The following is a 25,020-nucleotide window of genomic DNA, read 5'->3' on the forward strand; positions in this document are numbered from 1 at the left end:
ACAATGCCCTTAGGGCTACAACTTGATAAAACAAAAGACATAAAAGGAACACATATTTACACTTCTATGCCATCTTTATGGAAAGTACCATATTTTACACATATGGCACTCCTTTGATGTGTGGGCTTTTTGTCTTGAGCTCGTGGGCTTGAGCCCATCTTCCAACACTCCCCCTCAAGCTGGAGGAGAAAAGACATCATAAATACCCAGATTGCCACATATAAACGATAGGATTTTAGATGTAACGGGTTTAGTGAGAATATCAGCTACTTGCTCTTGAGATGACCCATGTTTGAGAGAGATTATTCCTGCTTGAAACTTCTCCCGTATAAAATGACAATCCACCTCAATATGTTTAGTTCTTTTATGAAAAATTGGATTTGAAGTGATATGAATGGCTGCTTGATTATCACAATGCAGATTCATGAACCCCTTTTTATAAAAACCTAGTTCGGTAAGAAGGGTCTTGATCCATAAAAACTCACTAACGGTATGGGCCATAGCTCTGTATTATATTTCGGCGCTAGATCTTGCAACCACATTTTGCTTCTTACTTTTCCATGTAACCAAGTTTCCCCCAACTAGAGGAAAATATCCTGATGTAGATTTTCTATCATCAGGAGATCCAACCCAATTTGCATCTGAGAAGCCTTCTATGTTGAAGTGCCCACGTTTTTTATACAACAATCCTCTTCCTGGAGCTCCTTTTAGATAACGTAATATTCTCTCTAAAGCCTGCCAGTGGGTAATTTGTAGTTTTTGCATGAATTGGCTCACCACACTTACAACATATGATATGTCTGGCCTAGTTACCATGAGATAAATCAGTTTTCCCACGAGTCTTTGATATTTGCCAATATCAATATCTTCTTCATTTGTGGCACATAATTTTACATTTGTATCCATAGGTGTGTCAACTGGTCTACAACCCTTCATTCCTGTTTCTTCAAGGAGATCCAAAACATATTTCCTTTGAGACAATATTATCCCATGTTTGGATTGAAGAACTTCTATACCCAAAAAATATTTAAGCATACCAAGGTCTTTAGTCTTGAATTCCTGACATGTCATCTGCTTCACCTCTTGTATGCTCAAAGCATCATCACCGGTTAAGATAATATCATCCACGTATACAGCCAATAATATGTTCCCTTTGATCGTATCTTTATAATATACGGAATGATCAACTGAGCACCGATGAAAACCAAACCATAGGAGTGTTTGACTAAATTTATCAAACCAAGCCCGAGGGGACTGCTTAAGCCCATATAAAGACTTTTTTAACTGGCATACTGACTCCCTCTCAACCACATAACCAGGTGGTCGAACCATATAAATTTTCTCACTGATATCACCATTTAAAAAATCATTTTTAACATCCAATTGATAGACGGGCCATGAGGAGTTAGCAGCAATAGATAAGATGATGCGTACCGAATTCAATTTTGCAACAGGAGAGAAGGCCTCCTCATAATCTATCCCATAGCACTACGTATAACCCTTAGCAACTAGTCGAGCTTTAGACGAGCAACCGATCCATCCGGATTATGTTTCACCGAAAAAAACCATCGACAACCAACCGGTCTTTTACCTTTCGGGAGTGATGTTAAGTACCAGGTTTGGTTTTCATATAAGGCGTGCATTTTTTCATCCATAGCCACCTTCTATCCTAGATGTCTCAGGGCCTCCTGATACAACAATGGAATGGAAGTAGAAGAAAGGGACGCAAGAAACTAAAAACACTCGGAAGACAAGCGTTGGTGAGACATAAAATTTGAGATAGGATGCGAAGTAGTACAGGAGCGACGTTCTTTTCTTAAAGCAATAGGCCGAGTATCAAATTCTGACCCATACATTGGAGGAGAAGGACTTACCTTGGGTGGATCCGACAACTCCACAGGTGAAGGTACGGCCGATGCATAAGGGGATGGATTCACTTCAAGATTGAACGACACAAGTGGACAAGGAGTAGTAGAAGGACAAGTCCATCCTGGAGGAGCATCATGGGAGGAGTAGAAGGGAGTGTCCTCAAAGAAAGTCACATCCCTAGAGATAAACATCCTCCGAAGGGTAGGATTGTAACAGACATAACCTTTCTGGGTGCAAGAGTATCCCAAAAAAATGCACTTCATAGACTGAGGATCAAGTTTATTTTTATGTGGAGATGTAACATGAACAAGACACGTACATCTAAACACTTTCAAAGGAAGAGAAAAATGATCTTCACCATTAAATAACACAGAGTAAGGAGTTTTATGATGGAGGACTGATGAAGGTAACCTATTAATGAGAAAACATGTTGTAAGTATAGCATGAGGCCAATAGAAATAGGGTACTTTCATGGAGTAGAGGAGGCCCTGAACAACTTCAAGAAGATGCCGATTCTTCCTTTCAGCAACACCATTTTGTTGAGGAGTATAGGCACATGATGTTTGAGGAATAAGCCCATTACTCTCACAAAATGATTTGAAGTCATGAGACATGTATTCCTTAGCATTATCAGATCTAAGGGTTTGAATTTTCTTCCCAAATTGTGTCAAGACCATAGCATGAAAATTTTTAAACAAAGGAAGAATTTCGGAACGGTCTTTAAATAGATATAACCAAGTCACTTGAGTAAAATCATCAACAAAAATGACAAAATATTTAACTTGGGAAATATTTGAGACACATAAAGGGCCCCATACATCAGAATGTATTAGCTCAAATGGAACAATACTTGTAGTTGTAAGACAAGGAGAATATGTACTCCTGACATGTTTACTTAATTGACAAACTTCACAACTGATATTAGAAGGTCCTTTTAAAGATGGAACCAAAGAACGAAGTAAAGGGGTATATGGATGACCAAGTCGGTTGTGCCAAAGTTGGGTCTCAGATGTAGTGGACGATAATGCAGCTAATGGTGGAAGAGTGAAGTAGTACAAACCCCCCTTGTCATGGCCGCCACCAATCACCCGCTTCGTAGTGAGATCCTAAAAGACACAAGAAGACGGTGAGAAGGTGATAGAGCAATTTAATTGTTTGGTCAATTGGCCAACAAAGAGCAAATTTAAAGGAAATTGAGGAACAAACAAAACATTTTGAAGGGGAATAGATGAAGTAAGAGAGGAGGAACCTTTGCAAAGGACCTTGGTTTGGGTACCATCAGCAATAGTAATGAATTTATGAGGATAACAAGGAGTTAAGGACTGCAACAAGTGTTTATTACCTGATAGATGTTCGAAGGCCCTGGAGTCGATGTCCAAGAGGAAGAAAGCATACCTGAGGCAATAGTAGTGGCAGCAGTAGATGATGAGGGAATAGATGATTCAATGAAGGACTTCATTTTCTGAAATGCAGCATAGTCCTCAGCCGTAAGAGTCACATTTTTGGATGATGATTCAGCCTTATCTTCATTTTTCTCAACTTTAACTGAGACTGGGTTAGCTGTGGCCCAATCAGGTTTGCCATGAAGTTTCCAGCATGATGCCACAAGGTGGTTCTGATGGCCACAATAAGTACAAAGTTGAGAGGCTCAGTACAAAAAGTATTTTGACTCATTCTACCACCTCTATTTTCAGCCCCTCTCATAGTTCGACCCCCTCTCATATTTCTGCCCCGTCCTCGGGATGAGGAAGATGTTCCTCGATTGCTAGAGAACATCGCCGATGGAGCATCAATAGGAGAAGGAGGGGATGGGTCCGATATCCGAAGTAATGTAGCACTAATATCATCGAATGATGGAAGAGCAGAAGAACTTAGAAGTTGAGTTTTGGCCATCTCAAGGTATGGTTTAATATTCGATAAGCAAATGGCTACTTCCAAAGCTTCTCTTTGTCGTTCTTGAACGACAATATCAGTGGAATATGACTGAGCTAGTTTCCATTCTTGAAGAAGACCGCAAAACCGTGCCAAAAATTCAGGAATATTATCTCCATGTTTCGTATGCAGCATGTTTTGTAAGACATCATATATTTTTTGTAATGAAGCAGTGCTTGAGTAAAGCTTGGCACACGTGTCCCATATGTTCTTGGCGGTTTCCAAGTGGACCACATTGTTGGCCACCTGTTCTTCCATGCTATTAATGAGCCAAATTATCACCATGTTATCATCCTTAACCCACTTGTGGTAGGACACATCTTCTTCATCAATCGGAGGAGGAAAGTTAACAACGTGGCTCAAGAGGTCACGAGTAATAAGAACCCTCTGGACCGATTGTGACCAGCTCATGTAATTGGAGAGACCTCTAAGTGGAATTGTAGTAATACGGAGTATATCACTCTTATTACTATTGTATCCAATATCCATGATGAGGCAAGTAAAATATGGAGGTCAAGGGAAAAGGCCTTCTTCAGAGAACAATTACTCTATGTAATTTGAAGAACCCGTAGACCAAATCAATCACCAACAAAAGAGAACAAGAACCAATTTCTTTCACAAGGGTAAGCACCAAATTATCAACAAATTTGTGCCTTTAGAAAGTGATAATAACATCCAGCCATCACTCAACTTCTCTTGTATTCATAAGAACAAAGAGAAGAAAGTAGATGCAACTGATTAGGCCTTAATCCAAACTCCAACACAAACGAGCAATAGACAAAAATTTAGAGAAGATTTAATGACAAATCAAGACACTTGGAAGAGATTTATCTTCAGCTCATGGGAAAATTCAACGTAAGAAAAAATTCAATTGTTGAAGTTAAAAAAAAAAGGAACTACAAAGGGTAAATGATTGCTGGAATTTCATCAAATATATAATGGGCATCCAACAACATAACACAAACCCATGAGCAACCTTAAGTAGGAGAAGATACATCAACATGTGCTGGAATTCTACCTCAAATGAGATGGATCCAAATTACATAAAGGTAATTGAATTTCACCCATCAATCTTAATAAGATGCAAACAGTAAATGATCTTGATCACTCTTGTAATTGATTTACAAGGAGTCAAGATTATAACATCAATTTAGTCATAGAAATAAATCTTTACAACATATAAAGATTTATCTTGACTTGATGTGACTCAAAATTCAAGAAGTAAAGAAAAACAATAAAAAGGAGTGTAAATAAGGAAAGGAAACAAAAAAAACGTAAATAAGAAGAGCATGAACTTATCTCTTTATGACTGAACTTCTTTTACAACTTCTTGAACAGATTTCATAATAACTCCATGAAGAGATCCTAAACTCCTTGCTCTGATACCATGTAGAATTTAAGATCTCATGAAAGGAGCTTTAGACCAACAAGAAAGAAGAAGAAGAAGAAGAACGTGGAAGAAGAGGATTAAGGGAGAAGAGGGTTGCGTCAAAAAGTAAAATGAGGGCTGGACAAATTTGTGGAAAGAGAGGAGAGTGCTTCAATGCCCTACATCTTAGCTAATGCCTTTATTTATAGTTTTACAATACCCTTAGGGCTACAACTTGATGAAACAAAAGACATAAAAGGAACACATATTTATACTTCTATGCCATCTTTATGGAAAGTACCATATTTTACACATATGCCACTCCTTTGACGTGTGGTCTTCTTGTCTTGAGCTCGTGGGCTTGAGCCCATCTTCCAACAACTTTAATTAAGGCTCTTCCTTTGTAAACTTTCTGTTTCCATTGTAATCTTCTGATTTGTAATCTTTTGTATATGGTGATAATTGATTTTGTAAAGGATATAAATAAATCATCTCACCACTTTCGAATTGTGGTGGTTTTTATCAAATTTTCTCATCTCAAGGGACCGCTGGAACAACTCAAAACTTTTTGCTTTAAAGACTAAATCTACAAAATAGGGGAGAGGTGAGAGACATCTAAGCGGTGGAAAAGCTGGAAAATTTGGCATCGAGACCACGAAGGAACCAGTGCACTTTGTCAATATCTTCGACGGGTCTCCTATGGCATGAAACAGGTCACAAAGAGTTTTGAAGGTATGAGTGTACTCAGCAACTGGTTTGGTGCCACATTTCATCAACTGCAAATCATCCTTGAGTCGCAGTTCACAAGCTTTCGAGCGATGGCTGAATGTATTCTCCAATGCCACCACAACGGCGTTCACAGCCACTCATCGCGGCCGTAACTATACCCATGGAACTTCCTCTGCTTCCCGTGGTAATCAGTGAGGTTATTCTCATTCCTATGGCAACAACTCTTCCAACCGAGGACGCATCCACTCTGGTCAAGGTCGTCGTCCACCCCGCTGCCAAATCTTTTGCCTAGAAGGCCATTATATTGACCGCTACAATACTCGGACTGATCCCTCGGCTCATCTTGCTGAAGCCTTCAATACATCTTGCTCTCTCTCTGGATCAGAGGCTACTGACTGGTTATTGGACATTGGGGCTTCGGCTCATATGATCACCAATCCATCTACTTTGAATCAGTCCAAAAATTACATGGGTAAGGACTCTGAGATCATAGCAAACGGTGCATCTCTACCCATTGCCCACACTGGTACCTTTTCTCCTATTCCAAATATTCACTTATTAGATGTCTTAGTTGTGCCTCATCTCACTAAAAATCTTCTTTCAATCAGTAAATTAACTTATGATTTCCCTCTCTCTGTTACATTTACTAATACTCTTTTCATTATCCAGAATCATCAAACAGGAAGGGTGGTGGCAACCGGTAAAAGAGATGGAGGGCTTTATGTGCTGGAACGCGGCAACTCTGCTTTTCTTTCTGTTCTTAGAAATAAATATCTATGTGCTTCATATGATTTATGGCATGCTCGTCTTGGTCATGTAAATCACTCTGTTATTTCATTTTTAAATAAAACAGGACATCTTTCTCTTACATCTTTATTGCCTTCTCCCAAACTATGTAGCACTTGCCAACTTGCTAAAAATCATAGTTTGCCTTATTCTCGAAATGAACGCAGGTCATCTCATGTGTTAGATCTCATTCATTGCGATCTTTGGAGTCTTTCCCCCGTCAAATCAAATTCGGGTTTTCTCTACTATGTAATTTTTATTGATGATTATTCCCAATTCACCTGGCTTTACCCTTTGAAATTTAAATATGATTTCTTTGATATTTTTCTTCAATTTCAAAAATTTGCAGAAACCCAACATTCCACTCGTATCAAGATTTTTCAAAGTGATGGCGGTGCCGAATTTACTAGCAATTGCTTCAAAGGTCATCTACGTTTTTCTGACATTCATCATCAACTCTCTTGCCCATATACACCTGCTCAAAATGGTCATGCTGAAAGCAAACAACGTCATGTGACTGAGACTGGCCTAGCACTTCTCTTTCACTCTCATATTCCTCCTCACTTATGAGTTGATGCTTTCAACACTGCACCTTTTATCATCAACTGGTTGCCCACTCCACTTCTTGGAGGTCAGTCACCCTTTGAACTTTTATATGGCTACTCTCCGTATTATGAAAATTTTCATCCTTTCGGTTTTCATGTTTATCCTTGTTTGCGTGATGATATGCCCCACAAATTTTCTCCCCACAGCTTTCCTTGCATTTTCTTTGGTTATAGACCTTCTCACAAAGGGTTTCGTTGTGTGGATCCGCTCGCCACTAGGCTGTATATCAGCCATCATGCTCAATTTGATGAAACTCACTTTCCTACAATCCCTAGCTCCCAGGCCCAACCTCTCTCTTTTCTTCACATTTCCAATTTCTTGGAATCGCGTCTTCCCCATATTGAGCCATGTACCCCTTCCCCTCCTCCCCATGTAATATTTGTTCTGACCCTTTGGATGAGTCTGTGTAGGTGCTTCTTTGCCACCCTTAGCCTCTAGTCCGCCTTTTATTCAGACCACTGCTCATCCTCCTTCTCCCTTTGGCTCTCATCCTATGATCACCCGAGCTAAAACTGGTATTTTCAAGCCTTGTCATCCAGTGCATCTTAGTGTCTTGGGCTCCTCTTGACTTATTACAGCTCTTCTTACTTCCATTGAGCCCAAAGGATTCAAATCTGCTGCTAAGAATCCTACTTGGCTTGCTGCCATGGATGAAGAAGTTCAAGCTTTACAACAAAATGGTACTTGGATTTTGGTTCCTCGTCCTGTCAACACCAACATCGTGAGCTCTAAATGGGTGTTTCACACTAAATATGTATTGGATGGTTTTTTCAAGTGTGTCAAAGCTCGCCTCGTTGCCAAAGGCTATACTCAAGTACCTGGTCTCAACTACACCGACACTTTCAGTCCGGTTGTCAAAGCTACCACTGTCCATGTTGTGTTTTCTCTTGTTGTTACCAATAAATGGCCTCTTCGGCAACTTGATGTCAAGAATGTTTTCCTCAATGACAACCTTACTGAACATGTTTATATGGAACAACCTTCTGGGTATATTGATCCTCGTTTTCCCACTCGTGTTTCTCTGTTAAAGAAATCTCTCTATGGCTTCAAGCAAGCTCCTCATGCCTGGTTTCAACGTTTCAACTCCTTTCTTCTCACACTTGGGTTTTCTTGCAGCCGCGCTGATACATCTCTCTGTCTTTCATCAACAGTCTACCCTTATATATTTGCTTATTTATGTTGATGACATTATTGTTACCGGCAACAATCCATCTCTGCTTGAAAGCTTTACTCGTAAGCTTCATTCTGAGTTTGTTACCAAGGATATGGGCTCCCTTAGTTACTTTCTTGGTCTAGAAGCTTCGCCACTCTTGATGGTTTCTTTATCAGTCAGTTAAAATATGTTCAGTATATTCTCACTCGCGCTCAGTTGCTTGACAGCAAACCTGTTCACACTCCCATGGTTATTTCCCAACACTTGTCTACTAATTGTTCTCATTTCTTTGATCCTTCTCTTTATCGGTCTTTGGTTGGTGCCCTTCAGTATTTGACCATTTCGCACCCAGATATTGCTCATGCTGTCAATTCTGTTAGCCAAATTCTGCACGCCCCTACTGAAGACCATTTGCTTGCTGTTAAGTGTATACTTCGCTATGTTAAGGGCACCATTCATTTTGGCCTTATTTTTCATCCATCCACTATTCCTAGTGCGCTAGTCGCTTATTCGGATGCTGACTGGGCTGGCTGCCCCGATACTCGTTGTTCAACATTAGGCTACTCCATTTATCTTGGTAAGAATCTAGTTTCTTTGAGTGCAAAGAAGCAACTTACTGTCTATTGCTCCAGCTGTGAATCTGAGTATTGTTCACTAGAAATGACTGTTGTTGAACTTCTTTGGCTTACACATCTTTTTCATGATCTCAAGGTTCCCGTTCCACGGCAGCCCCTACTCTTATGCGACAACAAAAGTGCTATCTTCTTAAGCTCCAATCCTGTTTCCCCACAAGCAGGCTAAGCATGTTGAATTAGATTACCATTTTCTTCGGGAACTCGTTGTCGTTGGCAAACTTCGTACCCAGTATGTGCCATCCCACCAACAGGTTGCTGACATGTTCACCAAAAATGTTGCTCGACCTCTTTTTGAATTTTTCTGATCCAAGCTTCACGTTTGTTCCAATCCGACGCTCAACTTGATGTGGGGGGGGTTGTATTAGATGCCTCACCTTGATTAAAGGCTTCTCTTTGATAAAGATACTGTTGAGGACAATTAGTCTTGATTAAGGCTCTTCCTTTGTAAAGTTTTTGTTTCCATTGTAATCTTCTGATTTGTAATCTTTTGTATATGGTGATAATTGATTCAGTAAAGGATATAAATATATTATCTCACCACTTTCGAATTGTGGTGGTTTTTATCAAATCTTCTCAATATGGACCCATAAATGCACCCACTTTTCAAATTAACCATCATTCTTTTAATTCTAAATTTATGAAGCATCCATGTAAATGTTCGTTAATTTATTTTAAATCTTTCACATTCTATTAATTTTATATAATAGAATCAAATAAAAGCACTATTGAAAATATAATGAAATAACTGCACTTTTATAAATAAAGCGACTTTTTAGAGAAGAAAAAGCTAGGTATAATAGGTTTGAATCAGTAGCGAAGGTATTGGGTACTTCATGAAATTACCCAAGTCCTAATTAAACATTTCAAAAAATATTAAATGGTATGAACTGATGAGTTGAGCAAGTAGGTAACTCAAATGGACTGGGCTTAAGTCCTTAAATATCCGTTACAAGTTCAGATATATAAGTACACTTGCTTCAACTTTTATCTGCCTTCACATACAAGTGGTTAGGTGAGAAATGGAAAGAGAGACTCAAGTACGAAACCTTTGATTATCTGTGCTATCACTGAGACCCTTATTAAAACTTAGATCGTAGAAAAGCCTGTGTACTGGCGGAATTATGTCATTAAAGGCTAACAACCCCACCACAGCAGCAACTCCTTCAGGTTGAAAAATACTCACACACTGCTGCAATAAACAGATACTGGTTGGTAGATTGTAATTAAAGAATCTACTCAGAAATATTTGCAGAGGTTAAAGAACTATTAAGTAGAGAGAAGCAAGCAGAAGGGTTGACTGGACTTGAGCTTGGGGAGAAATTTCCTTCCAAGACGAGCCAAAAATCACTCCCCTCCCTCCTTTTCTCTTTCTCTTTCTTTTCTTCCCTCTATTTCTTTATGTTCTTCTCCACAGAGTAGATTAGGGAGATCATGAGTCCGAAGTCGACTTCGGAGCTGTAGAGGGTGCCAAACCCATGAGAATGAGCCAGTGAGGAAGATACAGAGGCAACACAAATGGAGCTTCTTCTGTTGATCCGGTCAGAGCTTCTCCCAGCTACCAAATATCTGGAGCAAGCACAGAAAATTGAGAATTCAGCCGAGGACTTCCACTTAAACGTTTGTTATTTCTTTGATTAAAGATAATCGTCTTTCTCATCACCACAAGACAAAACCCAAAAAAAGCTTTTCACAACGGAAACCAAAAGAAATCAAAATAAAATTGGATTCAGACCTCATGTTTGCAGTCTGCAACAAGATGCCTCTTAGGTGATTCAAGGAGAACAATCAAACTTACCGTAACCCATCAACAGAGCAAGCAAAACCGACCTTGATATGTCTCTCCATTAATGCAAGCATGATATATCCCCTTTAATAAAATTTACATACTTTTTTAACATAAAATATAAAAAATCCTACATTATATACAAACTACATATGTTGTCTAAACTTTTGTTTATAATATAAAATAAAATTTTATTTGAAAATATATATTATACTTTAAGTTAAATTGTGTACCTTTGCGGTCAGGGTTGGAAAGGGGGCAAGAAACACCAAGGGCGCGCCCCGACCCAGAGGTTCAAGGGCAAAACCCCCCACTAGATCCACAATATATTGGCTTTTGTTTTATTAAGGGTAGTTGGGGAAAAGGGGCAAGAAACACCAAGGGGGCGAGAAACACCTCCCCACCCCTAAAATTCAAGGGCAAACCCCCGACTAGATCCACAATATATTGACTTTTGTTTTATTAAGGGTAGTTCAAAATTTTCACACTTGTATTTCGATTACCTTAGTTTTTTCACCCTAGTTTTTTCTTTACATTTAGGGGCACCTTGTAAACTATTTCAACTTTACAAAGACGATTACCCAAGTTTTTTCTTTACATTTAGGGACACCTTGTAAACTATTTCAACTTTACAACAACGGAAGACAGAACATAATCTCATGTTTAAGTTCTTTACATTTAGGGGCACCTTGTAAACTATTTCAACTTTACAATGACGGAAGACTGAACATAGTCTCATGTTGAGGCGAACTTGTATAAATCAAGTACTTTTCAATTTTTTTATTTTCTTAAACAATTACTATTGTTTTAGTTAGTTTTAAATAAGGACATCTAATTTCTAACACTTTATTGAATTATGCAATATCATATTAATATGTTTTTTATTCTTCGTATTAAATACCTATACTTTTGATGTATTGGACCAGTGCGCAATAAAAGGCAAGGTTTTAAAACCCGAAGCTACCAAGTTAATACCAATACTTTTTTTGTATTGGACCAGTGCCCTAAAAATGGCAAGGTTTTAAAACCCCAAGCAACCAAGTTCCAACAGGTTGGTCTTTGATGATTTACATCTCGTGCCTGAAGGAGAAGGTGGTAAGCAAAACCAGTATTCCTTAAGAACTGTTGGACTGGTTTCCTCCGGTTAAAACAATTTCATTTCTTGGCTACCGAGTTTCTACCCCCTGTACTAGGATGTGAAATGAATGTGTTTTCTTATCACTTGTGCCTTGGCTCCTAAATATTCTACAGCTAACTTATCTTTGTACTATGCAGAAGATAGGTTACTGGCTACACCCTCCTGTAGCAGCAGCTTCCTAGTGCATATATTTATTTTCTCTGCTTGAATGCAAGCCAAAGCGAATGGTAGTGGAGACTGGCCAACGGGAAGACGACAGAATCCACCATCAATGCTGGGGTCCCCCCCTTCCCCCATTCATTGGCTCAGTTGGTAACTCGTTAAACGGCTAATGAAGATCCTTTCAATCCGCAGTTCGCAAGAACAAGACTTTTCACTTCCACGACATGCTTAAAACTGGCAAGAATTCAATGAGTATCACTTATTTGACAAAAGGAGAATAACGCAGGAAAGAAAAAAAAAAAAAGTAGAAAAGTTGAAGCTTAGAACCCGGACTCTCTCCATGCCTTGTGATTGTTTATTAGCCTCACGGAGACTAAGATCAGGGCTTGCAACCGTAGGAAAAAGACCCTTTTGTCTTCCTTCTTCCTGAGAACTTTACCCAGAAAGCAAGTGGGAAGGAATTGAACAGTGAAGAGGATAACTTCTCTGCTGTGACACTATACAGAGATGAGGTTTAACAGTGTCAAAACGACGTGCAAAGTTCTCCATGCAGGTATACGTGCAGCTATTATTCCTTTGGGCCCAAAAAGGAGGTCGTGATTCAACACAGGTCCCATCAGAGACCCCAATCATCAAGCACAACTCCCACCAAAGTTGCTCCCACTCTTCTTATTTCAAATCAAGTTTTCTTTTTTGACATGAGATATCACTTGCCCATATGAGGAATCAAATGAAACTGAAAGAGAAGTCCCACTGGAAATCATAAGTGCTCTGTAGTCCAAGCAAATACAAGCTTTTTTGGGATCCCATAAGAATTCTCAGAAGCCAAAAATAACACAAAGATAATTGAAAAAAAAAAAAAAAAACTGAACAACCTTTCTATGCATTGTTCTAGTAATTTATCTTGGAGTTGTTTCGCCTTACTTTTCCTATCTGCTATTTGAATGTATTTCGAAATCACATTTTGTTCAATGTTTTGTCATTTTCGTAAGCCGGAGTTTGAAGAGCCTCTTTAAAGGTCAGAGAAAACAGAAAGCAGGAGAATAGAAGAGATCAATACCTCTGCCATTAATGCTTTTTTGGATGCAAGACACCGCCCCAATAAAGAAGCCAAAAAAGTTGTACCCGTACAGACTTAGAAGGACAACAGTTCACATCTTTTCTTTTTTATTAAGACAATAATGTGAGGCAAGACGCAGAGGGGTAAGCGCCTCATTGCCGTAATTCTCATAAAGTAGATGAAAGCAGAAGATGAGATGAAATCTACTAAACGGGGAGGATTGAGAAGCATTTGCAGGCTTTATCTTTTCTGCTACCTTCTGTTTTTCTTAACGTAGGTCACACTTTCGAACTACAAGTCTTCAAAAAGTATAAACCAAAAAGGCAAATGTTCGTAGATTTAGGGAAAAGCAAAGCCTTCCATAGTGCTCAAATGAAACAGAACAGCAACAACATCACATCTGTTGCATCGACGGGAGAATAAACCATCGAAGTTCGAGTTTGCTTATGGCTTCTTAAAAAAAAAAAAAAAGGACGAAGCACTCTAGGAGTTGTCACTGCTCATTTGATGCTCTAAGTTGTGAGAGATTTGAACCATGAAATAAAAAACACAATCAACTGCAAGCACAACCTGAGCCTTCAGATAAAGGGTCTCTCTTTAAGTCTATCAAGGTAAAAAACACTCCCAGCAAAAGTGAAAAGTACCATTTGAATGTTCCTATCTTTTCTCTTCGCTCTTAACTATAAAGGCAGTCGAAGAAACTGCCTGGACACAGGGCCATGGCATAGGCAAATTGAGCATATTCAACCATACAAGGTGAGATCCTTCTCCCCCGCAGCAGGCTTGAAGGAAAACGCGTATATAATCTCATCAAATGAAGGTGCTTGGCATTAAAGATATGGAAGCTCATCTGACCTGTGTTGATCAGTAGGTAGAGTTCTTACTACAGTTAAACTAGCTTTCCATGTCTCAGCAATTTATAGACCAAAGAACCCTAGGCACTAGCTTCAGAATAATTGTCCTGGCCAATGCAGCAAGGTGTTATGGTAGCTAGGTAACTGTTACCGCATCTTAATGGGTTCCAGTAAGTAGCAGAAGAGGTAGAGCAGATTTCTGAATGGAAAAAGGGCTTAACAGAGAGAAGCCTATAACCAAGTACAACTCTACGTGGTGAAATAAATGAGCTATTGCACAAAGACTGTAACAGACATATAGACTGCAAAACAAGATCAGGTGTAATGTACCCTTGATGCGATAGAAATATATGGAGATTAAACACTTTTGGCAGAAATATTCAACTCAAAGAGTACAAATAACTTGGACCTGATCTGATGTAACTCAAAAGGTAAGGCATCAGAAAACTGTAAGCAACTCGGCCGCAGTATATAAGGATGGAGACTTTGACAGAATAACATTCAAAAACTTCCAGAGGAACCCATTATATCTGTGAGGGATATCCCGCCATAACAGAAGCAGTACTACAACTGGCAAAAGATTCGACATCAGCATGCTTGAGTAATGAGGGCATTCACCATTTTTACAACTTTCCACGCTCTCTTAATAGGATGATCAATGAAAATTCAGCAATTCAGATCATGGTCGAGACGAGAGTGTGAAGAACTTGGGTGAAGTCATTGTAGCTTGTTTTTCATAAAGAATCATTAATTTCTTAAACTTTGAATGAAAGTAGTCAGTTAAAGACCAACCAAACAACAATGCAACGAGAACCTCAACATCACTTTGTAGTAAGATGCTATTATAGAAGCTAAACAGATATTCCCTAGTCGGCATCAGTAAAGTCATAAATTATACCCCCCAGTAGTTGCCCTCGTGTGTTTTACCAAGATACAAACATCGATAATTCCAAGAAAACTCAAAGATGAGACCTGAATTTTTGGCCAAAAACACTCCAGAATCAAATATTAATTAGCTATATAACACCAATAGGTAGTAGAACAAGGCTGATTAAAAGAAAGAATGGAAGTCCTTCAGTTCAACTATCAACTGAACAACAACCCATTGTACAAAAATAAAAAATTTAGTTTCAAAGAAATATTCTGGTCCACAAAAAGACAATGACAAAAGATAATTTTCTACACTCAAGTCAATAAAAAAGTAACTTCTGATTCATCCTAGGAATATCTTAGCCCCACCTCCAAAACATATATAGGTGTCTGGACAAAAATATTTTTGAACATAGCCTTGAAAATACAAGGGAAAAAAAGGTTATCAATATTTTCAGAAAACCAAATATTTTTTTCCTTCACCTATAGGAATCCATGAAATTGAGTTAAAAGCTCCTTGGACATGCCAACTTGACTTGGCCCAGTGTAGTAGCATGCATCTCAGTGAAATAAGGTTTCACAGTTAAAAAAGAACAAGAACTCCTGTATGATCCATGAAAAAAGTCTTCACATAATAGCAGAACTAAGAAGGCCTAAGAAGAAAAAGGATGCAAAGCAGATGAGATATCATATTTCACCCATTCAGTTCCACACTGATTTATGATACCTATTTGTTGGCAAAGATGTTTTTGTTTAATATTTAGCATTCAACAAAGATGAAACTTGCTTTGATATCTTCAAAAGAAATTCATAGAACAATAGCCATTTCCAACATCATCTGTTTGACTCTTCTCAAGAGCTCTGCTTATATAGCATGGAGTTACTGACAAAGTTAATTCTAATTGTGATGGGGGCAGTCCAGTTGGGTTTTTTTTCAGTCCTAAATAGCTTTTAGTCATAATGCAGGCAATCCAACAGTAAGTTTTATCCTTCAATCCTTCAAAAATGCATTTGAAATATCAAAAAGTTACATTTGCTATTTCAATTCAGTTACAGGTTGTAAAGACTACTATGCAATCACAAGCAAATTCAAGAAGCCTAGACATTCTATCGACCGCGAATTTGAAAAGAACAAAATACATAAGAACCCATTATTTGCGGTAAATATTCCACACCCTCCATATAACTGGAGCATTTTCATTGACTGTAACTAGAAACTCCAATATAGGATTCCAGTGAGCATCTTACATACTTATTAATTCTTAATTACACTAATCAAAACTTGTTTTACACATGAATTAAAATTGATTGCTGAGTCTAGGAGTGCCTGTAAGATTGATCTAGAGAAGATGAGCCTCTCCGATCTTTTAGAGGCATTTCTTGCTATCCCTTACAAGTTTTGCTTAAGGATAATAACAGTACCAACTGTTATAGAGAAGTAAAAATAATAACAGTAATAACAACACCAACAACAACAAAAAAAGAAGGATAATATCATTATGAGCACGAACCCACCAATATCTTCTGTAGTCTTACTACATTGGATGTGATCCGAATAAGGCGACAAGAACGATAAGATATAAAACTTTGACTAGGTTCGTATCAGCTTCGTTTACCGCTTGGGAAATAAATGAAAGGAAAAGTAATACAGTATCAGGCATGACATGAAATGACGAGTAATATTGAAAGAGATTATTCTGAAACAATCTACCCTAGTAGAGAAGTTGGGAGGAGATCCAAGTGCTTTCTGGGAACGGGAAGGAACCTTATTCGTGTTCTTATGTATGCAGATAAGATAGAGGGAATGCCAGTGAGTTGAAGAAGAAAAACGATTTTTTTTTTTAAATAAAAAATAAAAATCTGTGAATAAAAACATTTTTTTTTATCTCGTTTTCCTGCTTTTCCTTTTTTTTTTTTTTTTATGGGGTTTATTTAAACTTTAGGCCTTGAATGCCATGCATGAAGCTGCACCAACCGCCCAAACCCCAATAAAAACAAGCTGGAAATATCCACTTTTTCCCAACAAAACACGAAACCAATCTCGTCCAGTTCAAACGAGGAAACTAGGATCCCAAGGGGAAAACAAGATGGAAATTGAAGGGAAACCAAATAAAAAACAAATGTCAAGGCTCAAAACCCAGTGAAATAACCCATTAAATTAAACAAAGACAAAGCTAATGCCAATTTAGATTCACGTAAGATAGAGAAATATAAGATGATCTAGGGAGAATGCAGCGGATGAGGAGTATCCTCAGACGGACTCTTCTTCATTGGGAGGAGAATCAAACAAATGATGAAAAGCTTCTATTGTTGCTATGACCTGGAGTGTGGGAAGAATTGCGTACCCGCCATGAACGCGTTCAAGGGAGTGGGGTAGAGAGTGGAAGGATCAATCAGTGCCGCGGAGGTAGAAGTCACCGTCCCCACGGCCGTGTTTGTGGCAGAGGGAGCGATGAGAGCACGCTGAGGGCCTCCACCGGAGGAGCTCTCTCCAGCACCCAGGAGATAGTGCTGCTGCTCAGGCCCCTGGTCGTATAGAATCCCTCTAAACAAGTGACCACCGATGTTAACAGAAGCCTGGTACGCGTACTGGTCATCCGGCTCGTCGACGGAGGCCACTCGGACGCAACGGAACACCGCCGACTCGCTCAGTTCGGAAGGGAAACTCCCCCCTCTCGATCCTCCTTCAATGGAAGAAGAAAAACAAGAAACAAGTGAAATGTTAAATTCTTCTTTCCTCATGTTAATTATTTCCGTTTCTTCTTCCAAAATTATTACAAAGCGCAATAAGTTTATGTAGAGAAGAAGAAGCACAGACTTGCCAGCCCAGACCCATTACCAGAAACAGTGAAAGCAAGCAGTGAAAGTTGCAGAAGATAAAGCTGACGATGAAGGCATGAACGGTGGAGCAAATCACGCAAACGATTTGATTGCTTGGAGCTTTTAATATTTCAGAGTTTTCACTCGGAAAAAGAGGAGAAGAGGGCGGGAGAGAGGAGAGAGGATGCCAGAGAAGAAGAAGGCAAGTCACTGTACCTGACGTGGTGGTAGAAGGGATGATACGAGTGCAGGATGTGGGATTCTCCCTGAGTCTCTTGGGATTTTCTCCTCTCTGCTGCCGCTGTTGTTGTTGTTGTTGCTGCTGCAAAGCTGCTAGCTGCTGTTGCCGTTCTCTGCGGCGGGACGCAGGGACCCACGTGCTCTTGACGTGAGTGGGGCACTCTAAGCCCCTACTCTTGCAGCAAGTTCTGCACCGTAGATGAACACAATCCTTCTTCGCCTGGTTGCCGCAGTCCTGGCAGCTCATACCGCCTCCCCCACTATGTCGCATCATCGTCAAGCTCCTGGACGATGAAGACGCACCCTCATCCGGCGACACGCCCAAGCCACTTGTCGTCCCCACCATCGAGTAGAAGACACTTCGCTGCTGCTGGTGCTGTTGCTGCTGCCATAATTCGAAACCCTTCTGGTACGCCGAAGAGATGCTCTCGTCGTTGCTACTGCTCCGGTTGTAAAACAAGTACGTCTCCGGGGGGATCTCTTGGTTTTGGTTGGGCCTCAGTGGGAAACCGGACATTGTCGTCTCCTGTTCGATGAATTTACCGCCAATTGCAGCCGAAAATCCATAGCAGACGCGGCACAAAAAAAGAAAAAAAAAAATTCAAAAACCGATTTCAATGAGGGACCCAAAAACAAAACACAAAAACGACCTGCACAAGAATCAGGTCTTTCTTTGCTTTTCGAGCTTCTGGATTTATGTTGTTTTGTTTAACTTTCTTTTGTTCCTTTTTCTCCCTACTGCGACCAGTGTAACTTTCTCCCTACACACGTCGGATTTTTGTGGCGCAGCGACTCTCACTCTCTCCCCTTCAATTCCTTCCCTCTGCGCGGGGTCAATAAAGTCATGGAATTACAGCTCTGCCACGCCGCCATGGCAGCAGCAACCCTTCTGCAACTCCAATTTAAGACAAACCCCAAAAACCAACTTCTCCTCTCGACACCCTTTCTGCCCTTTTTCACTCTCTTCCATTTCCCTTGTGGCCTCCTCCCTTTCGTCCCTCCCCCCACCATCGCAAAAAATTCCCAGTTCCCTTCCCTCCGTCGAATCCAATCCACCCATCCCTCATCCAACGATTGCATCCCCTCCACGTGTAATTGCATCAGCTTTTCCTTATTCGTCCTTTCACCCTAAAACCCGCTACTTTTTCCTTTGCCGGTCCTTTTTAATTTATTTCGGGACATTAATTATTGCCACTCCTAATTTCGTCCAACCCGAAACGCTACCGTAGACACAACAGAAACTTAGGAAAAACAAAATTAAAAAACGACGAGAGAAAAAAAATAAAATCGGTGATCGTGTGTGTATTTCAGTGGACCTCGTATTCCTTCCTCCCATCTCGTTAATTTACTAATTTTATTATTTTTACATTCGTCTCCGGCGCCGGCCTGAAATCGCGGTGTATACGGGGAGTTGAACCGCGTGCCATACGGCTTTTCTGCGATAATTTCCTATGTTTATTTCTATTAAAAAAATCGAAATTCTAATTTGCAGGAAAGAAACAAAAGACCAAAATCAATCATCTTCTTAATTATTCAGCTAAGATTAAAACCCAGGTCATGGCTGGTCGTGTGAGGACGATGTTGCAGACGGAAATGAGAAAACACTGTAATTTTACGACAGAGGTGGGGCGTGTGGGGTGCTGACAAGTAATCCAGCCAGCGTACCTCACGTACATGAGAATTTGGGTTAACCAAATACTAAATTAAGATGACATGACGCCATATAATAAGAGAAAATCTTTTTGAATTATTCGAAGAGAAATTATATATAATTTAAGAGGTGAAATTGGTAGGTGAATGATGTGTGCGACTCCCAATAATTATGTCTCGAGCCCAGTGCTGAGCCGGACGAGTTGACTCTCCAACTAAATCCATCTCTACCCCTCCTCTTCTGTGTAGAGAGACAGAGATTAGGGCATCCATCAGGCCACAAATCCCAATGTTAACTAACTCGGGAGAAATACACGTAACTCAGTATTCTATGCTTTCCAAATATTATTAATTAAAAAGAGAGAAAAAAATCCATCCAAGGGCCAGGATTTGCCTAGTAAAAACCCATCTTTTTCGTCACACGCACTTTCACACGCCGAAAGGAGCGTGTAATTTTTCAAAGAGAAAACATTAAAGTGGGGAGCACATCGCCATCCTGTCGCGTCACAGGACACATCTCATTTCCCCACATCCACTCGCGCGTGTGCCCTCAAGTTGCACCCAATCAATCACCAAATCTTTCCTCCCATAAAATACTAATTAATTGTGCTTAATCCAATTCAAACTTATATTAGGCCAAAAAACAAAAGAAAAAAAAAAAAAAGTGGTTTGTTTCTCACTAAGAGTAAAGAGGCAATGCAAGTATTTTAGTGAAAGAAAGGGAAAGAAGGGGTAGTGTTTCAAATGATTATTTGTAGCACCACTTTTTGGAGGTTTATAGAGGGGGGGTGGGGGGATATGAATTCATTAAAATATAGAGTAAGATTTTTTATCAAAGGTAAGTGCACATATCCTCTTCTTCCACTCTCTCATCATTTTCTCCATTTCTTGTGTTTGAACTTATAAGGACACCCGATTCCCCTCAAAGCGATGCACCCCGCTTTAACGACTCAACCTTTGCATCACCTCTTCTATTTCTCTTTTTCTCTAACCATCCGTAATTTTTATAGTAATTTTGTATTTAATAATTTATTTTACTAAGGATTTATCGAATAAGTATGGTAATATATGAGATTGAATATTAATTTTCATTAAAGGCACTCACAAATTTATTTAATTTTTCTTGAAAATTTATTAAAAAAAATTCATGTAATTTTTAGCTGAATTATTCAAGTGGAGACAGGTGACAACATGCCTTTGTTTTCGAAATACAATAAAATCCAGGGGGAAAAAAGAGATAAAAGCTAGAAAGTAGGAAAGGAAGGAAGGGGGGGAAAGATAAAAATGTGCGTGTCGCATTCATGATTCATAAGAAAAAAGAAAAATAAAAAAAATAAGAGTCCGAGGACGGAAGGGAAGGCACATGAATTAATCACCCACGTGCCTACTTCCCCTACCCACAACTATGTTTTGGTCGTCCTGTGCCTCACATTTCCAACACCCGGCCCCACTTCACCACCCTTCCTATATTCTCTCATCACTGCCGTCCATCTTCCTTTTTTTTTTTTTTTTTATCATACTCAGATTAGTTTTATTTAAAGTGGCCTAATCCTCTGACCAGGTTTAGGCAAAACATGGCTAGGGAAAAGGTGGATGATTGGGGGAGAATTTGATCCAAATTCGAATATTAGTCCCCACTTACTTGGTTGTGAGACACAAATGTATATATGGAACCCACCATGTCCATTGCTCATTGCCTGGAAGCTGTCATGGTTGCCCACTGCCTACAACTGGGAATGAATAGGTGAGGTCAGACAATAGATGTAAATAAAGAGGGTCATTAATATTGATTCTAAGGATTTTGATAAGACATGTAGTTACACCTATTTGACTCTCAAATCTATAGACCCATATCAAATGAAAAGTCTTATCGCTTAAGTCCAATCTTAGAAGGGTCTTATTGAAGTGCTTGATTGGATAAGTCCAATCTTGACATAGAGTTAAGTCATTCAACAACACTAGTGTGGCTTACACCTGCTGATGCCATTTTGACCACTAAATATTGCTTGCACTTTTTTGTTTTTTATGAAAAATAGTGTCTGATAAGTTTGTGACATTAGTGACATAGACCCACTTTGTTTGATTTTATTTGTAGTTTATGGATATTTTAAATGAATCAACTTTGTAAGGGGCAATGGAAACTTAAGCTTCATGTTCAGGTTATTACTAGACAAAAACTTTGTTTGAATCGACTTTGGAAGTTACTTTGTTATTTTCACAAAAAAAAAATTATTATATCTAGTTTCATTTTGTATCTATTAAAAAATATTTATAGACTTACACAAAATGGATAAATAGCTTACAAATAATTACAACTATGAATAGTCCATCCACATACAACTTTAGTAGGTATGATGAAAAATCATCATTAGCAATGAAGCCTTGGCATCCATACTAACTATTTGGAGTAGCACAAGACAAGCATATTGGATTAGAATATGTATTGTCTATGTCCTCATGAGCAACAAATCCTTTTAGTCGCTCATGTAAACCTCAACATTTAAGCCGCTATAAAGAAATATATTTTTTTAATCCATTTGAAACAATGACTATGTCCTATGTTACGTTTCAAAATTCTCTCTAAACTTAATCGAGCTATAACATACAAAGTTTTGTTGAATTTCCAGAAAAGATAAAGACTTTATTGACACATTATTGTTTGAGTACAATGAACCTCTATTTATAATAAAGTAAATAAGTAGAATCAAATTACAATAAAACTACCCTTGTCCCAGTTACACCAAGTTCTTTGGCTGGTCTTGCTTGTTACATGGAGGAGTAAAAAACAAAATATGGTTGCAAGGTCTAGTGCAAAAGATAAATACATAGCCATGGCACATGCGGTAAGTGGGCTCTATGGATTAAATCTCTTCTAGCTGAAGTAGAATTCCACAAAGAAGGTCGTATGGAAGTCTATTGTGATAATCAAGCAGCAATCCATATCCCCTCCAACCCAGTGTTTCATGAGATAACTAAGCATATCAAATTGTAGAGCTTAAGTCCAATCTTAGAAGGGTCTTATTGAAGTCCTTGATTGGAAAATTCCAATCTTGACATCGAGTTAAGTCATTCAACACTAGTGTGGTTGAGACCTGATGCCATTTTGACCACTAAATATTGCTTGCACTTTTTTGTTTTTTATGAAAAAATTTGTTTGATAAGTCTGTGACATTAGTGACATATAGGGGTGGCATCGACCCGAGCCGAGCCCGAACCTGCCTATGTTCGAGCCGAGCTTGATTTAAATATTTCGAGCCGAGCTTCGAGCCGAGCCTCGTCTCGAGCCTAAAATTGTTATCGAGCTCGAGCCCAAAAATTTTAGCCGAACTCGAGCCTCAACATACATTTAAAAATTTTCAAAAAATATATATCAAATACATTATATATAAAATTATACATACATTTTACATAAAATTGGGCATAACCTCTACATAAAATTAAGCATAACCTATATATATAATACATATATAAGATTAGGCATAACTTTTTCTTAAAATTGAGCATAATCTATGTACATAATACCAGTATCAAATTCGGCATGACCTCTACTTAAAATTGGGCATAATCAATATACATACAACCTGTATAATACCTGCATAAACACTCCATAAACACTCCATCAAATTATCTATACATTCCATAAACACTTCATCAAATTATCTATACATTCCATAAACACTCCATCAAATTATCTATACATTCCATAAACATTCCATCAAATTATTTATATACTCCATAAACTAGTTTAAACACTTCATACACTGCATAACATTATAAATAAGCTCCATACAATAATCAAACACAACAAAATTAAATGAAATATCACTATCAATTTACAATCACCCAAATAAAAACCATAAATCCATTATAAAATTACAAACTATAGTTGTTTCTCTTAATACTAGAAAATAATATGCGTCCCTGCATGAGCAAAATCTCCACCTATGACAAAAATAAAAAAATAAAATTAGTTATTGTCAGATAAAAAAAAAATACTGTTCCACTACTAGTTACTTAATGTCTTTAAAAATATTAAAATTACCATGATGAGAGGAACATGAAAAATTATGTAGCTGGTAGCATTATCTCTACACTCTTCTTCTCAGGTTGTAATCATAAAAAAAATTTTTAATAAATAAAACTAAAAAATAAACTAATTTTTTTTATAATAAATAATTAATCAAAGAAATTTACCTTTTGATTTTTCTTTACACCGTGAAGAACCCGAACCCAATCACTGCCACAAATCAAAGCTTGAACTGTATTTGGTGCCAAGGAAGAACGATATGAGTCTATTCCTCTACCACCAGCACTAAATGTAGACTCTGAAGCTACTGTGGATATGGGAATTACAAGGATGTCTGCTGCCAACTTAGATAATACCCGAAATTTCATATGATTTACTTTCCACCATTCTAAAACAACAAAATCATATTGTGAAGTTTCCTCACAACTATATACACCTTCTTCAAGATAAATTTCCAATTCTGACCTTGGTGAATTAACTATATCCTTTTGTTTCATATAACTCATTAACTTTGACCAACCTGAACTCGATGAAGGCCTACGACTTGTGGAAACACCCATAGAGCTAGTACTTGAAACAATCTCTTCATTTCTAATATCCACATTATAAAAAGATACATATTCATCGTAGATCTCATATAAGGTGCGTCGAACTACATTTATATTCATTATAGCTTCCTCCTTAGAATATATCACTGGAAAACACATTTCGATCAACTTTAATTTGACCCTTGGATCCAAAACTGAAGCAACAACCATCAATAAATTGCATTCACCCCAGTACTTCTCAAATTTCTCTTTCATTCTACTAACCATTGTCCTAATGAAAACATTTTCATTTGTAGAATGAAAATCCAGAACTTCTTTTACCCTATATACCTCACTAAGGTACAAATTATAAGTAGGGTAGTCACTCCTAGAAATTATATTAGTAACTGCATTAAAAACTTCTAGGATCTCACACACCATGTCAACCTTTTCCCATTCATCAAAACTTGGCAAACAATCATAAGTTGGTTCTCTAACTTTAAATCTAGAAAATGCATCTTTGAATTTTAATGCAGAAGACAACATGTCATAAGTGGAGTTCCAACGAGTTGGACAATCAATAACTAACCTCTTTTCACCAAGTTCTAATTGTTGTACAATTTCAGAAAAAGTGCGAAGTCTAGCCTCAGACAGATTTATGAATTTGACACTTTCACGCACATTATCAATAATATCCTTAATCTGAGCAAGACCATCTTGGACTAATAAGTTCAAAATATGAGCACAACAACGCACATGAAACAACTTTCCACCACACACCAAATTTTTTTTCCTTGAAAAATCTTGTTT

General features: G+C 38.4%; 1 protein-coding gene across 1 annotated transcript; it reads right to left on the minus strand.

Moving 5' to 3' along the window:
* Positions 1–17,259: 17,259 nt before the first annotated feature.
* On the minus strand, positions 17,260–18,253 carry LOC137944800 (protein SHI RELATED SEQUENCE 1-like). The gene is made up of 2 exons (XM_068790551.1): positions 17,983–18,253; positions 17,260–17,630 (listed from the first exon to the last, which is right to left on the minus strand). Exons 1-2 carry the CDS (start codon positions 18,251–18,253, stop codon positions 17,260–17,262), a joined length of 642 nt encoding a protein of 213 aa, XP_068646652.1.
* Positions 18,254–25,020: the final 6,767 nt, after the last annotated feature.

Source organism: Aristolochia californica, unplaced genomic scaffold (genome assembly GCF_029961685.1).
Source record: "Aristolochia californica isolate CCGP_79_NKW_82.1479 unplaced genomic scaffold, dmAriCali1.0.hap1 SCAF_11, whole genome shotgun sequence".
Taxonomy (NCBI): domain Eukaryota; kingdom Viridiplantae; phylum Streptophyta; class Magnoliopsida; order Piperales; family Aristolochiaceae; genus Aristolochia; species Aristolochia californica.